Here is a 16,746-nt window from a genome sequence, read left to right as displayed (position 1 = left end):
CTGGTCCTTTGGCAGTCAAAATTATTACCCGATGCCGCTTTTCTTGAATGACTCTGGTTAGATAATAAGGCCTTCAGCCCTCACAAATATAGCTTTTGGTCATTTCTCTTTACTCACTAAGGTCACCTGCTGAGGCCTTTATCCTTCCTGGGCGGGTTTTTCTTCCGGTTTCTTGTCAAGCGAAAGGGTAACTTTTATTTTACAAATTCATCACTTATAAACTAATACAAGTTTTTCCCCCATCATTTCTCAATCATCGGAACATCACTGTCACGTGAAAAAAAAAGTTAAAACAGAGAACTTAAAAATGAATAATTTGTGAGTTTATTTACATATATATATAAATTTACATACAAAAATAGGATTCAATTTGAAATGGGTCGAGTTACTCGGATAGTTCTTACAACCCAATCAGCTAATAGGGCAACACTCTCATAAGGTTTGCCCTGAAACAAACTTAGTTCTCTCATACCCTGTCTACAGCTCATGAAACTCGTGGCTATGCCAACCAATGACCATGCTCCTTGTTCTGATTCTTGGCACAGCAGTGGTGCACCATTGAAGATCTCGTCCTGAAAGCATTAACTTTCGTTTAGTTACTACAATATTCTTCTTGGACTCTCGTAAGCTAGTCAAAGTAAGATATTTAATATTCTGAGAGCTATCACTGTCTACATAAGTTATTCTAAAAAATCCTTTGTCATATAAGGCCCGTTTTTGCCATTAAGATCTTGGATCTAACTTCCCTGATCTTTATCGTACTATTAAGGTTTTTGGTCGAAGCTTAATCACAGTGCTACAGCTTAGTGCTGATAGTTCTAACTTATCACAGTCAAAAGAGATGAAATTCAAATTGTTCAGCCAAATAGGACATTGATGATATGCATACTGATTAGCCAAAAACCGGCTCTTTGGTCTTCAAGGCTCCAAACTGTCGTTAGCACCGTTTTTTGCCCCAAGTATTGCCTATTGGGCAATGCTAAGCAATCAAATAAGTACCCTCTCTTTCGAGCCTTGTTGTAATATCAAATTTTTTAATTTTTTAATTTTACTTCTTCAGTTAGAATTGTTTCACGTTTTTATGTCATTTCTCATTTTATTTTCTAGAATAGGTCATATTCAGGGACTCGTAAAAATGTAACCAAACGTATATAATCAGATTTTGGATGAGTGTTTGGAAGTTTTTCTTTAGTAACCCCTCCCCCCCTCCGCCGAAAAAAATCCTGGCTACGGCAATCAACTAACACATGAAACTTCATGTCTTCATAGCTTCCATGCTATATATCGCAGTAAAAGGTATTCATTTTTTTTCACCACACCTCCACCCAAAAAATAGTAGATTTCATTATAAGTATCCGGTCAGTATTGACCGGACACTGATTATAACATTAAGCATACAATTTATGCAACTTTGACCCCACACCTTACTGATTTTTTTTTTAAATCTCTTGGATAAGGATGTACATGCCTTATATAGGAACAAGGAGAGAAGCTTCATCAATGGACATTAGTTAAAAAAAAAAAATTATCGACTATGCTAGAGTCCTTCATGTTTTCATCTACATAGATTCAAACCTGTCATATTGTTTAACGTCAATTGAGTTAGTTTGCAAGCTATGTCATAAAGATCAAACATTGATACTCATGAGAAATAGAGAACCAGAAGATTTTTATGGACACGGTGTGGGAGGGACCGTGCCAATAGAACGTCTTTCTGCTCGTTTTGTATTTTTAAGTACGCTTTACCAATATTTTATAAGAAATGAAGCCCTCGAATAATTTTCAGAGTACCTTAATATTAACCGCCTTCTTGTTTGTGTGCCCGGTATAAGGCAGGTCTGGGCAAACTGTTTCTTTGAAGGTGCAAGTTGTAAGCTTTACTGTTAAAAGAAGTCGCACATACTACGCAAACTTTAATCATATTATACAACAAAATATGAATGAACGCTAATATATAGATTAAACTTGAATGTTTTGTTTGGTGGTGCATTTTTAAATAGTACTTTGTAGACGGCTGTAGAATCAAACCACCAAAAATAGACTGCTTTGCCACTCGCGCTACATAGGTGGTATTTAGCATTCCATTCTTCATTAATACAACGGCATTATTCTTCAGTTTACGATTTTTAGCATTCATTTGGTAAATTTAGCGTCTAGCACAGTTCACATCTGAGTTATAATTAAATAAAAAAAACAAGTTTTTCAATTGAAAGTAAGGAGCAACATTAAACCTTAATACGAAAACAAATTATTTCGTGCATTAGGGGAGTCAAATCCAAATCAGTACCTCGCTCTTTGCGCTAAAGTTAAAATTTTGTTCCAATTCCTCAAGAACGACTCCCGAATCAGAAAGGACGTTTACTTACGTTTTACGTTTACGAATCAGAATGGTAATAAATAGCTTTTTTAAAGGTACTAAAAAAAACTTAAAAAAAACTCGCTAAAGAGCGAGGTATTGACTAAAGGGCGACCCCCCTCATATACGTATTACTTTCTGTTCGTTTTGAGTTTTAATGCTGCTTCTTACTTTCACTTAAAAAAACATGCTTTTTTATTTAATTTCTGATCGCTTTTTCAATAATGCTGGGAAATCCGGCTCCGCCTCCATGGAATTATCCCTTCCCTCATAAAAAATTTCTCTACAAGAAGATCCTAACCTCCCACCAGGAAATTTTCAAAAAACATCTCTATACTTCCCAATAACCAAAGTTACATGTTAACAACGGAAGATTGGGGGGAGATTGGGGGAGTTAAGTCCTTTTTCCCAGAGATTGGGGGGGGGGTAAGTCATCCTCAAAGACATAGCTATTAAATTGTTCGACTATGCTCTACAAAATGGCAATTTCAAAATTTTGATCAGGTGGCTTTGGGGAAAAATTACCGAAGGAGGGGGGCTAGCTGCCCTCCAATATTTTTGGTCAGTTAAAAAGGGCACTAAAATTTTTTATTTCCAACCAAATGAGCCTTCTCCCGATCATCCACAATCACTGGTTTGATACGATCACCCTTGGGGAGAAAAAAAAAAGAAAAAAAAACACGCATTCGTGATTTTTCTTCTGGCAAAAATTAAAAATTCCACATTTTCCAATGTAGGAGCTTTAAACTTCTATAGTGGAGTTCTGTGGCATGCTGAATCTTATGGAGTGATTTTTCACCCTCTTTTTCGAAAATTGGGCAAATTTGCTCAGGCTCGCAACTTTTGATGGGTACCATTAAATTTGATAATTTTTATATATTTTGAATAAGAATCGAAATTCGATTCTTTTGATGTATCTATAATTATCAAGACACTGTTTCTTAGAGTTTTGGTTACTATTTAGCCACACGGCTCCTTACTTATAGTTTGTTACCATGAACTGTTTGATGACTATTAATCAAGTTTTCAACGCAAAATTCAATATAATCTCTTCGCTAATTTATACTTCTAGCTGAGTGGAAACACAGTTGCGAAGGAAAAACTCTAGAAAATTATCCGAAATATACCAAAGAATATAATCAATTCGAAATAAAGAAAATTTGCAATAAGACCACAGCATGCAGATTGTAAATCTGCGGACCATGTATTATGCTTTGGAGGGCCGTAGTTTTCCCATCTTACTATAACGTAGCGATCATGCTTTAAAAGCTTTTACTTACTTCGCAAGATGACGAATTTTCTGAGCTTTCGGCGCACATAGACAGGATTTTCGAGGAGTTGGTTCGGAATGAAGACAAACACATCTCAGGTGATGTAAGTTTTGCTTTCACCTCTCGCATTGCATTGCCTAGAATGATAAAAAAATCAATAAATAACCTAAAATAAATATTGTTTTATGCCAACGCAAGGGGCATTTCATGAAAAAATTGTGGCGAAGGAAAAATGAGGATATTGCCGGCAAGTGAAAAAAGGATGGACAAATATGCAGATGTTTCGGTCGAGAACTCCGCTCGAGGGTCCTCAGTGCACAAAAGAAAATAAAGAGTAAAAAATATACTCCTAAATATCCTATGAATAAAATGAAAACAAACTGAACCTCGTTTTACATGATATTCGGCTTTTCACTGGCTGGAGATACCCTTGTTTATTCGTTTTGACACTTTTTTAATTTGGGTCATCCAGAGCTGGTGTTGTCTTAGAAATCATTTACATGTTAATTCATAAATTATTTCGGCCATAGACATACCGTTGACTTTCGATAACTTCAACCTCGATAACTCGAAATCATCAATATCTCGAAATATTATCAATCCCCTTGGAAAAACTTGTCCAAGTCGAAGAAAACACCATGCATAACTCGAAATAATTTTGCGGTTACATTTTACCCCTGTAAGCTGAAACTACCCGAAAATTACCTATATACCTCGAAATTCAGTAGATAAATTGTCATTTGATTTCCTCTTTACCTCCGCAAGTCAAAAAGTCTATATCTTGAAGTTTTTCCAGCGGACTTGGCTGTTAGCCAAAACCCTTGTAACGTTGCAGTGTGTAAACTTCGATATGTTTTAACGAATAATTTCGTTAATTCGATAATTTTTTTAAAATATTTTTAAGTCTTGATATGTCAAATCTATAGTACACTATCACAATTATTCTTAACTTAGTAGTGGCTGTGCAGTAAATTTAGTGATTTTTTACATCTGTAACTCGAGTTTTCATTCGGCTTATCTTTACCGCTTTACCTTTATAAGTCGAATTTTATGTAGAATGACCCCTATAACTCGCGAATTATGCATAAGTTGTACTAAAAGTAACTCGAAGAAAAATCGTGGTCCCGTGAATATCGAATTAGCAAGAGTCGGCTGTATTACCGAAAGAGCTAGCTTTGCTTGCCTATTTTGCTAGTGATTCCAGCTTCGTGGATTCACAGCTTAGCTTGCTCTATAGCAGTGGTTCTCAACCGGGGTCCACATGGACCCGTAGGGGTTCATGTAATATTCCTGGGGATCCACAGGCAAAACACAACAAATTGGGGGTCCACAATAATATTTTGGGGGTCCATGAAGAAAACCAACTCAGAACGCTCTTTATTTTAAAAAATTCAATTTCTACTGTAATTTACATTATTTTGAAAAATATATATTAATAATTCTTTCATTATTTTTTTGTACTTTCTTTTGACTTATAAATTCACCCATCAGTTAGTGGCAAGAACAAGCGAAGGTGAAAATCTTTTAACTTCTCTCGTGAAGTAGGCGGTGAGCTTTGATCTTTATTTTTAAGCAGATAATTCCTTCCCAATGCCCGGTACCTAACCATAGATCTGCAACGACTTATCTATTACCCATTGGTCAGTGGCAAGAGCAAATATCAAAATCTTTCAACATATCTTAGGAAATGATGGTTTCCTGGCATCATATGAAATAAGAAAAATAATTGTAAAGGCCGGAAAACCCCATAATATTGGTGCAACAGTAATTCTACCCGCAGTTTCTTCTATAATTTCGTCAGTTATGAAACAAAATGCAATTGAAATTACTAATTCCATCCCTTTAAGCAATTCTTCTGTGTCAAGACGCATTGATGAAATGGTAGAGGATGTAGAAAAACAATTGATAGCTCATTTGCAAGTGAAACAGTTTGCCCTTCAACTTGATAAATCAACTTTAAGAGATAATGAAGCCCTTTTATTAGCATATATTAGATTTAACAATGAAGGACCCAAAGAGGAAAATGCTTTTTGCTAGAAGTCTTGCGACAGACAAAAAAGATGAAACAGTTTTTAATGAAGTTGCTACTTATTTCAAGGAAAACAATATCCCACTTAAAAATATAATTGCTTGTGCTACTGATGGTGCACCATCTATGACAGGCAGACACAAAGATTTTATTGCACATTAAAAAACAACAGTCCTAGAAGTATATTGTATTCACTGTGTGATACACCGTCAACACTTAGTTACAAAGAAAATGAGTGCACGTCTGCATGATGCCCTTTCTATTGTAATAAAAGTAGTAAACCATATCAAATCAAATTCTCTCCAAGGCCGCCTTTCTCGTGAATTCTGTAAGAAAAATAGAGAAGAGTTTGAGTGGCTTGTATTACATACAGAGGAGAGATGGCTATCAAAGGGGAATTGTCTTAAGCATTTCATTGCACTTTGGGATTCTATTGTTTCCTTTCTTGCTGACAAACAACTTGGAGCGAAACTGCTTGCAAATAAAAATGATGTGTTTTACTTATCAGATATTTTTGAAAAACTTAATACACTTAATAAACACCTCCAAGGAAACGATTCTGATCTGATATCTAGTAAAAGTCCTATTGCTGCTTTTCTAAGAAAACTACAGCTGTATAAGAAAATTATCAGGCGTCGTGCATTTGAAGAGTTTCCTTGTTTGGCCTGTGTTAGCAGCGATTTGCAAGATGAAGATCTTGCATTATATGATGAATATTTGGAAAAAATACATGAAGATATGCAAACTCGGTTTAGCGACCTACTCGGGATGAACCAATTCCGATTTAGGTTTCAATTCCTTTCGAAGTTAATGTTGTCGAAATAGAATTGTCTTTGCAAGAGCCCCTCATGAAATAACGCATGCAAAATCCAAAGATGAAAAGTACAATATAGGGAAAACAACCGACGTTGCTACAAAGTACCCTTTGCTCTGGGATAAAGCGCAGTTCTACGTTATTGCTTTTCCTATCTTATTGAAGCGGGATTTAGCCGTGTTTCTCAAATGTTATCAAAAGCTCGCAATAGACTTGACATTGTGAAAAGGGGCGATCTTCGACTATCATTAACATCGATAGAACCAAATATAAATAAACTCGTCGAGAAGCATCAACCACAGGGATCTCATTGAAAAAACATGCCTTTCCCTTCTTTTTTTTAATCACACACTTAATTTCAACTCCTTTTTGTATTCAGTTTACAAAAATAATGTTGGAGTGAATTAAACTACCTGAGGAGCTCTACTCTCCATGATTTTGAGTTGCTTGCCCATGGAAGAAACCATGTAATATTGTAGTTATTATCACAATAATAGTAATAATAACAATAATTATTATTATTATAGTAGAATTTTTTATTTGTATTAAACTAGTTTTCATTTAAAAATAAAGCTTAATCGTATATTACTTCTTTGAAAATTAAAACCTTAAAATTTATTTTAGTGAAGAATAGAAAATCGTTCTTATGTCCAATAGCTATGAAGGGGTCCACCAAGATAAAAAAGAAGAGAAAGGGGGTCCATGGGTAAAAAAAGGTTGAGAACCACTGCTCTATAGGTAGAAAAAGCTGGCGACGCCAGTCACGATTTGCGACCAGATAAAAGTTACGACAAACAAGATCACTCTCAAATACAAAGAACTAGAGTGCCATCTACAATTTACTAAAAACGATAAGTTATCGTTATAACTCCTAAAGATTATATCTCATATTTCATATCTCTGAGATAATAGTCAAAAACCGTGTTATCGAAGGCAGAACCGTCAGGATAATGCAGATCAGAGGATCGAAGTGTGATTCGACAAACATTACTCTACTGATATTCCCTTTGAGTGCAGCTCAGTAGAGGGTTTTTGGCAATTATTTCAGAAGTTTAAATTTTTCAGATACGACCTTTAGGTGTAACAGCGACAATATTTTGCTCTTTAGTTTTCCTCGGAAAAAAAATATATTTGAAAACTAAGAGTAGTTTCTAAACTCTAAATCGAATAGCGGTTTAAATTATTAAAAAAAAATTAGCGGTAGTTTTTCTAGTGAGGGGTTTTAATGACATGAAAAATAATGTTTTAAGGTCGAAATGTTTGCAGGGAGAAACCTTAGGTTTCAGGGTCGATTTAAACCATGGAGAGAAATATATAGCATAAAGCATTCGAGAGAAATATATAGCATAAAGCATTCGAGTGTATATTCTTTGTAAATTCATTCAAAGTACAAAAAAAGTGAAATTGAATCATTTTTTCGACGTATTTTACGTTAACACTAATAGCATTTACTTGCAGAATAAAATTCTTATCTATACTCTGGGGAAATCTCAAGATGGGGAGATTGTGCATCCCACAATCTGGGTTAGCTAGTGACAAAAGCTTGGTATTATATTTAGAAGAAAGTAAACAAATTTTTAGATGGTAAATTGTTGAGCTTCTAGAAGTAGAACGCAAACCAACACTTTACTATCGAAAATAGCAGTTTGAATGGAGCAAAGGAAAACTTTAACTACTAGGCCTAAAAGGTATCCGAAAACTTTATAATTGATTTTTTGAAGAATCTGAAAATTGACACCTGTCAAAGATAAAAATCGAAAATGGAAGTTCTTAAGGAGCTTGATTTTGGGGACATTTCATTATTTAGCTCTCAATTTATGGATCACAATAATTTATTTCTCTGCATATTATTGAAAAATTTCACTAGAACCCTAACTTCAGTGAATCTGATATAAAGACTTCCCAAATTAGAATTGTAGCGATGGTTTAAAAATTGTTCTACTAAAGTCAGGTCGAAGCAAATCTTTGAATCAGAAAATGTTTTTATGTGTATTGATCCTACATTAATAAAGAATTAAAATTCTACAATAAATCTTAATCGAACATACCCTTTTCGTCCCAGGTGATGACGATACAGCGAGTATTTCTATCCAGTCTCATTCCTTCATAGCCAAGACAGCTTGGCCTAACAAAGTCAGAAAAAATGACGGATGATTCCAGCTTGGCCAGGACAATGCCGCTTCCAGGCAGTGGGGAACGAACCATGCCCACGACTAGCTTCTCCTGTTCCCAGGGTGACATGCTTGAAGTTCTTACGGACGCAAGACGTGCCACCCAATTTGCTCGGGGTGAACTAAAGAAAATCTTTCTTTTGAAAAAAAGATTACAGAATTTTCTTCAAAACCTATTGATTATACAGGAGCTAAACGTCAACACTATTGGGGCCCTGCCCCATTTTTATCATGTAAATATCCCTTTTCCTTTTTTTCTTTTATCAAAATAAACCCTTTTGCTTTTTAAGTGTTTCTAAGTAAATGTATATAGGCTCTGAAGCTGGACTGGTAGTAGCAGTTTTATCTGAAGCGATAATAAGAAGAAGTGTTTTCAACTTAAAAAAAGCGGAATTTATTAAAAATAAGCAAACGAGGTATAAACGAGTAGAAATCCTAACAAATAATCAAGTTACACTTGCAAAGAACAGAAATTACAACAAAAAAGTGGGTGCCACCTCCTCAGACAAACAGGAGCGATATTGAGACTTGAAGCAAACAGATATTATCATAAGTATGGATAATTTTCAGAATCTCCAGATATGGATGTGCATTGTGGATTATTTATTCCTTGACAAGTATTATGTAGCAGTATCGCTTTTAACAACTTTTGTAAAATTGATAGCGTACTAATCAGTTCATAGTAATTTTTTAATTTTTTAAATAAGTCCGATATCAAGGGCTCAGTTGAAAGTTACAAGATCGATGGTGAGTCCTAAAGGGATGTGAGGATCTGAGATTGATTGATGAAGTCCGATACTAATCCCTCTTTTTCGCCACAAAACGTAGTTCTCTAGGTCCTTTAATGATCCATAAAAATGTCATAAATTAAGCAGCTCAGAGTACCCAAGAAAAGGCTAAAAATTTAGGTTTATTAAATGTTGTTTCTTATTTCGATTGCAGTCAACAAGCGTCTTTAATATTGAAGGGCCAAAATGAGGCCGTCTTCCCTCGTGCTGATAGCTTTTTAACACAAAGGTCGGCAAGTGGTACCTTGTTAATATGGAATCGTGCAAATATTTACGATAAGTGTTACTGAAAGCACAAAGTTGGCCCATTGTCTGTCCTATACGCCCTTGGGGCCCTTCCGAGGCAATGTCTTTGATATAAAAAGTAAGACAAAAGCGGGTTTTAAATGGTATCTTCGTTTGATTCTTTATACTGGTGCTGAGTTCCCTAAAACTGCAGTACAGTGAAAGGAAGTCCTTAATGCGTCTAAATTTGATTCACTAAAGACCAGTGATGCTCTCCCATATTATTCTTGGCTTAAGCATTATAAACATATTTTTTCTAAGATTGAGTATAGTGTTCATCATTTTCAGTGTTTACTTTCAAAATTTTTGCCACCTAAAGTGTTGAAACGTCATGTTATTCCTGTATCAACTAAAAGTATTGTCACTTGTATGCTTAAACGTAAGTCTCAATGGAGTTATCTTGATGGGATTAGCGTTCATCATTTACATTGTGATTGTCCGGCACTAGTTGCTCAGCTCCAGTTACTTTTCCGTTCTATTTATGTTTGTCAATGATGCCTGATTCCTTCCTTTACGCAACGATAACTTCTATTCCTAAACGTGGAAGAGACCCTTTTGATTACATTTCATATCATTGTTGCTTGTAATATTAGTAAGATTTTTGAATACGTTCTGCTCCCATACGTTACTGAACGAACTGCGAAAGACTCAAACCAATTTGGGTTTCAACCTGTTATTGGGTGTCAACATGCACATAAGGTTTTAGCTTGAATTCTTTATGATGGCCAGTGTAAAGGTTATTAATTACATATTTGCGTTTAGGATTTGCCTAAAACTTTCGATAGTTTTTGCCACGCACAAATGTGACACTCTTTTTTAGAGTCCTGAGTCCTGCTGTTATACATGTACTTGAATTTGGGTATAGTAATTCATGTCTTCATTTGAAATGTTGTACAGGGTACTTCGGTAATATACCAGTTCAATCTGGAGTACGACAGGGTGGATTGGTTTAATCACCTTATCTACTTAAATGCTTGCATTCAATTTGTGTTATCAAGAAGCAGGCCTTCGTATTTTCATAATTTATATGATGTGCTTCATATCAAACAGTTCGTGGTAACGAACTGTAGTAAGGAGCGACCCAGCTCAATAATAACCAAAACTCTAAAAAACAGAATTTTGATACCAATATTTACATCAAAGGAATCGCATTTTAAGGCTTATAAGTTTCATCAAGTTTAGTCTTACCCATCAAAAGTTACGAGCCTGAGAAAATTTGCCTTATTCTAGAAAATAGGGGGAAACCACCGTTAAGAGTCATAGAATGTTAACGAAAATCACACCATTAGATTCAGCGTGTCAGAAAACCCTACTGTACACGTTTCAAGCTTTTATCTACAAAAATGTAGAATTTGTATTTTTTGCCAGAAGACAGATCACGGATGCGTAATTTTTTTTTTCCCAGGGATGATTGTATCGACCCAGTGGGTCTAGAGTTTTGCGAGAGGGATCATTCGAACGGAAATGAAAAGTTCTAGTGCCTTTTTTAAGGGACCAAAAAAATTGGAAGGCACATAGGCCCCCTCCCACGCTAATTGTTTTCTCAAAGTCGTCGGATCAAAATTCTGAGATAGTCATTTTATTCAGCATAGTCGAAAAAGCGTATCTTTACGCTAAGGTTTTTACTGTTTTAAAAAGTAGATTTGAGAGAAAGAGTCAAACTTTAGTGCAAAGAGTGAGACGTTGGGAAGGGAGCAGCCACTTTCATACACGGAGTAATTTCTGTTCGTTTTAAGTCTTAATGTCGCTCCTTACTTTCAGTTAAAAACTTGTTTTTTTTATTTATTTGCGTACAAAGACGACCTGCTAGTTTTAAGCAAAATCAGGTTAGGTTTGGCATTATTTGTGCAACATATTTCTATGATGTCGGGAATGTCGGTCTGTTTTTGAATATTGATAAATGTGAATGTTTAGTTTTCAATCTCAAATCATCAGCTCATAATTTTTCCTATGGATCTTCAGTAATTGGCAAAACGGCGAGTTTACGAAAGTTAGGGATTAGTATTTGCTCCACGCTCCCTTTTTTGCGACATCAGGTTCTGAGAGATATTAAAGAAAAGTTGAAGAATAGACATGCAAAAATTATACCTAACCGCGGAAAATCTTCACGCCCAGCCTTTGCTAAAGTGTATTCTACATATTGTCACCATTCTGCCTTGTTTTTAAGTGGTATGTATTCGTAATTGAATAATAATGATTTGCGCCAGATCCGTATTGCTCATTTTAGATATTGAAAATTCTTACTGTACCTTTCCACTTTATACCGTAATACACATATTATTGAGAAGTATGGTGCTACCAACATTGTCCAATCTTTTGAGTTGCTTGGTAATAATTTAACAAGACATGCCTTTGTGTCTCTAGGCCCAAACCATAATATTATCCGTGTGTTTTATCTGAGATAAATGTTTAAGTTGCTGCGTATTTTATTTTCCTTTTTTTAGTGTAATTTACTCGGCTTGTTTCGTTTAAAACTGGCTATAGATAAATTATTTTATCATGACTCTACTATGGGCAGCTTTTTAGCAGCGAGGTAAGCATGTATTTGAAAAAGGATTACGCACTAATTTTCATCTTGTTTGGTTAGAGAAGTCAATCACACCTGTTGCTCCTGTGAAAGACACGTAGTCCCTGACTAAGAGGTTACTTACTTTTCAAAACATGATTGAGACGTTAGAATCCAAACATCAGATACTAATGTACCATCACAAACATGAATGCCCTCTTTTAACAATGCAACATGCCATGGCCAATCACCATGAGCAACCTCTTCAGGAGACGATATCGTAGCTGACCGGGAAATAGTGTTGACGAATGGAGGTTTTATCTGGACTGGTCTGATTCCACATTCTAAGAAAGAAAATGACAGACTACAAGTGACAAATGAATTATATTCAAAAGGATTTTGCGACATCTTCGAAATAACCATCACCAATATTAAAGTACTTGATACCCTTTAAACCAAACTCTACACAGAAATCCTAGTGACAGAAATCCTGTGCTTCCTTTTGCATCAAAAGATAATAATAATGCCAGAAGTAAAATGTCAGAGTTCAGAATTAAGATAGAAAAATGTAAGAATTCAGGGAATCTCCAAAAAGATTGTATTCTTGATACTTGGTTCCATCTATTTTTCCAACATATTTTGTGGCATACCAGTGTAAACTTAAAAAAAATATAGATTTTTGTTCCTGACATTAGTTCTGTCTTCTATCAAAAGTAGCAATAAATTTTATTTTGAAGAAAAGGAAAGATTCGACAAAAGAGCACCTTAACAACATTTTAAATTAAGTATTCAAACACTAAAACAATAAAAACGAAAATGAGTTATAGGTATTGTTTGAAATTGAAAGAATCATGAAATAATAATTTCTTCTTGAAATTACGGTGTACAATCCCACAAATTCTCATGAACTTCGGTAGCTGCTCCAATATTTTGGTGAAACATTGCAAGCCTTATAATAACAATCGAAATACTGATAATGAATAAATAAGCATTCTAATTATAAGGAGGAGGGGGTAAATATTTTTAATAGGAGTGAAAGGTCCGAGAAATAAATTTATCAATTAGCTGGAACAAATTATCCTTTTTGGACCCTTTTTTTAGTTTTAAATGATTGGCTAGCTTGTTTTTGAAATCCCTGATTAGACAAGACATTGATACTTTTTTCACATAATAAAGTTAAAACACAAGTTTCAGTTATGACTTATAATCCTTCTACTATCTAGGAATCAATTTATAATTAATTTTTTTTTTAATAATTCTCACGTAATACTCTTCAAGTTATCATACATGGGAGGGATATCAATAGTAGGTAAAACCTTCAATGTTTCTTACCAAGTTCGGCACATTTCAGACGGAGTACAGAATTGGAGTAACATGGCTCCTCTGAGAACGAAATTGGTGGATTCCCGAACTGTGACAACTGAGCGTAAATACTATTCCCAGATCTCTCATTATCATACACAGCATCAATACTCACCATATATCTGCAATACAAAATATGATGTGTGAAAGAAGTTTTTGACTTTTTCAAATTGATGAAATTAAAAAATTAGTTGGATTTTTATTTTCTGTCTGTTGAGTCCAGCCAAGTCATCAAGTTTCAGAATATTTTTTGAACTCACAAAATAATAACTCAGCGAACATTTATATATCAAAAGCATGAAGATCTTTGTCAGCCGTTGAGAATAGAGGGAAATTTTCAGCCTGAGGATTTAGTAGCATCGCTTATATATTATAAATAATGAAACAGATTGATATAATTAACAATAAAAGTTGAAACAAATTAGATAATCGTAATATAGATAAATTATAATACATTACTATAATAAATTACTATAGTAGCTTATAAATTACTCATAGTTCATTTACAACAGAGACACATAAAAAATTTATGCTTATTTCTGACTTATGAACTGCTAAAAATATAGAAATACTAAATATTTGCACCTCACTAGAAAGCAGCTGAGTCTATAGTTATACAAAGAGCAGAGTTCGACATCTAAAAAACCGTAAAATGTCTTAAAAAAGCTAAAATATAGATAAGAGAATTTTCAGGTATGAAATAAGGCTATACATTTCAATAGCTTGTGTAACCGCATCAGATGATTAGTCCTATCTCCAATTTGAGCATAATTTTCAAATATAACTCTAAAAATCAGAAAAAAGTTTCAAGTGAAAATTTCTTTTTTTTTTTTAAGCTAAAAGAGAACAGGCAGTGAAGTTAAAGAAGTTGCCAATCTTAAAGGCCTTAAAAGCCATGGTAGAAATATGAAACTTTTCAGGTACGCATATAATAATTTAAGGTATCTTTACAAAAAACATTGAAAATAGTATACACAAAATAAATGCAGAATCTACTATAAAATCAAAACGGTGTAATATACTATATCTACCTAAATTAGACAAAAAATTCAAATAATTTATATAGGTTTATTAAATAATTTATCCTATAAGGAATTAGGAAGTCACTGCACAAAAAAGTTGTAGTAGGTATAGAAAAGTTCTACGCAAAAAAAGGTTTCTTGTTCTTTCTAAGGCTCAAATGGATGAAAGGTTTGAGTTGTCACCAACTGTGAATCAGATCCAGGTCCTTTCTAATAATAAAATAAATAACAAGAGGTCCAGAGTCTAGCTGAGAAGACAAATTCGTAATGTACGGGATGGAATTTTTTTTAATAAATACAACATCCATACTTCACTAGATGCCATTCATACAAGTGTAATTAAACATATTCTCCTGTCATTGCCTGGTTAACAACACTATCCTTCGACACGTCCAGTGAAATAATCATAAAAAAAATAAAAAAAATAATAATAAAGAAATAAAAGATACCAAGAACCCTGGAGAATGCCAATGTCCAGTATCATTAAAAACCAGATAAAATGGCAACAAATTTAACATCCCAAAGGCGATCCGCATTAACCAACAACTACTCACATATCACACTCAAATTTCAATATATCAACATAAATTTAAGTTTTTGTTTGGTATGTTTGAATTTATTTTGAAGTATTCAATTTAGACGTATAAATATTCCATTACCGAATTACCGAGTTTCGAAGCAAAAATTTCAATCTTTCATTTATTATTCTTGGCTGATACAAATTATTAAAATTTCTAGTTAGATGTCCGTGCTCAATACTTTTAAGTAGCAAAAGGTTCGAGGAACTAAAAAATGAGGGAAGTAAACCACGGTCATATTTCAGTTTGAAGAGGATAGATTCAACAGTCACAAAATGTCTTAAAGGAAGGATATTAAAATAGCAATACAGAGGATCAGTGACGACTTCGCTGGATATAAATTAGGGGAAGGCAAGTAACTCTTAAGGACCCACAAAGCTTTGTTCTGTTGTTTCTGAAGTGGCGCAATATGAGAACTAAATGTGTTAAGGTAAACAATTGATGAAAACATTAAATGAGAATGAATAAGTGCATAATAAAATGATCTCATTGCTTCAAAGGGAAGGGTATTATCCCTATATTTCTCCCCAATTTCGTCCGCAGATGAGATATATGAGGCTTTCATGATAGATTAGAGTCAAGGAGGATTCTGAGGTATTACATAGTTGCTGCTCTTGAAATCTTCATTTTAAAATCACTTGATTCAATTAGTTGAAGCTCAGGAACTGCAGCTTTTCATCAGCATTAAGAGCTAGGCAATTTGACTCAAGCCACAATAGAAGATGGTTGAAAGCTTCTTTCAATGCATGTTTCAAACAGCTCATATCTTTTCCTGTGCCAATACACGCAGTGTCATCCACAAGTTGCAAATTTAAACCAAATATTCTCATTGAATTATTCAGGTTGTTCACATAAATTAAGAAAAGTAGGGGACCAAGTATTGACCCTAGCGGGACACCAGCGGTATTAGATTGACGCATAATTTCAGATGAAACATAACCTCCATCAACATACTGAGAACGGTCCTTAATGTAAGATACTATTAGGAATTTTGCTGGCCCTTTTATATTGTAATGATCCAACTTATGCATTAAAATATCATGAGATATTGAATCAAACGCTTTTTTAAGGTCAAGATAAATGGAAGCTGGAATTTCTCCACAGTAAAGAATATCATGGACATACTGTATTAGCAATAGGACCGCATGATCGGTAGAATTACATTTGCGAAATCCGAACTGTAGCTGATTTATCATTTCAAATTGATCTAAAAATCACACTATTCTATTATACAGACAACTTTCAATTATTTTAGAAAAAGCCGACAAGAGCGATATTGGCCGATAATTTGACGATTCGGTTTTCTCCCCCCCCCCTTGTAAAGAGCCAATATTCTTGAATCTTTTAATGACGAAAGAAACGTCCCGTTTTAAATGCGATGTTTATTATATGACATAAAATGCGCGAGATTTGGGGGAATATTTCCTTTAACAGAAATGTCGATGATCCATCAATATCCTGAGAATTACCATTTTTCAAAAGAGTAACTAAATTCTTTAATTCTTGTTCTGAAACCGGTGTTAAAAATATTGACTTATCATGTGATGGCGGAAGGAATTTTCTA

The 16,746-nt window shown here is 34.3% G+C and overlaps 1 protein-coding gene across 2 annotated transcripts in view; it reads right to left on the bottom strand.

Annotated features, from left to right (window-relative positions):
• Positions 1-301: 301 nt before the first annotated feature.
• The window catches only part of LOC136028100 (atrial natriuretic peptide-converting enzyme-like), a 121,713-nt gene continuing 105,268 nt past the window's right edge, over positions 302-16,746 (bottom strand). For both annotated transcript variants that reach the window (XM_065705722.1, XM_065705723.1), the window contains exons 11-15: positions 13,553-13,704; positions 12,366-12,564; positions 8,519-8,763; positions 3,637-3,764; positions 302-572 (exon numbers count right to left, since the gene is read on the bottom strand). In XM_065705722.1, coding sequence (XP_065561794.1) covers positions 366-572; positions 3,637-3,764; positions 8,519-8,763; positions 12,366-12,564; positions 13,553-13,704 — 931 coding nt within the window. In that variant the 3' untranslated portion in view covers positions 302-365. The remainder of the gene's footprint in view (positions 573-3,636; positions 3,765-8,518; positions 8,764-12,365; positions 12,565-13,552; positions 13,705-16,746) is intronic.

This window comes from Artemia franciscana, chromosome 6 (assembly GCF_032884065.1).
Source record: "Artemia franciscana chromosome 6, ASM3288406v1, whole genome shotgun sequence".
NCBI classification, from domain to species: Eukaryota; Metazoa; Arthropoda; class Branchiopoda; order Anostraca; family Artemiidae; genus Artemia; species Artemia franciscana.
This window is presented reverse-complemented; position numbering and strand designations above follow the sequence as displayed.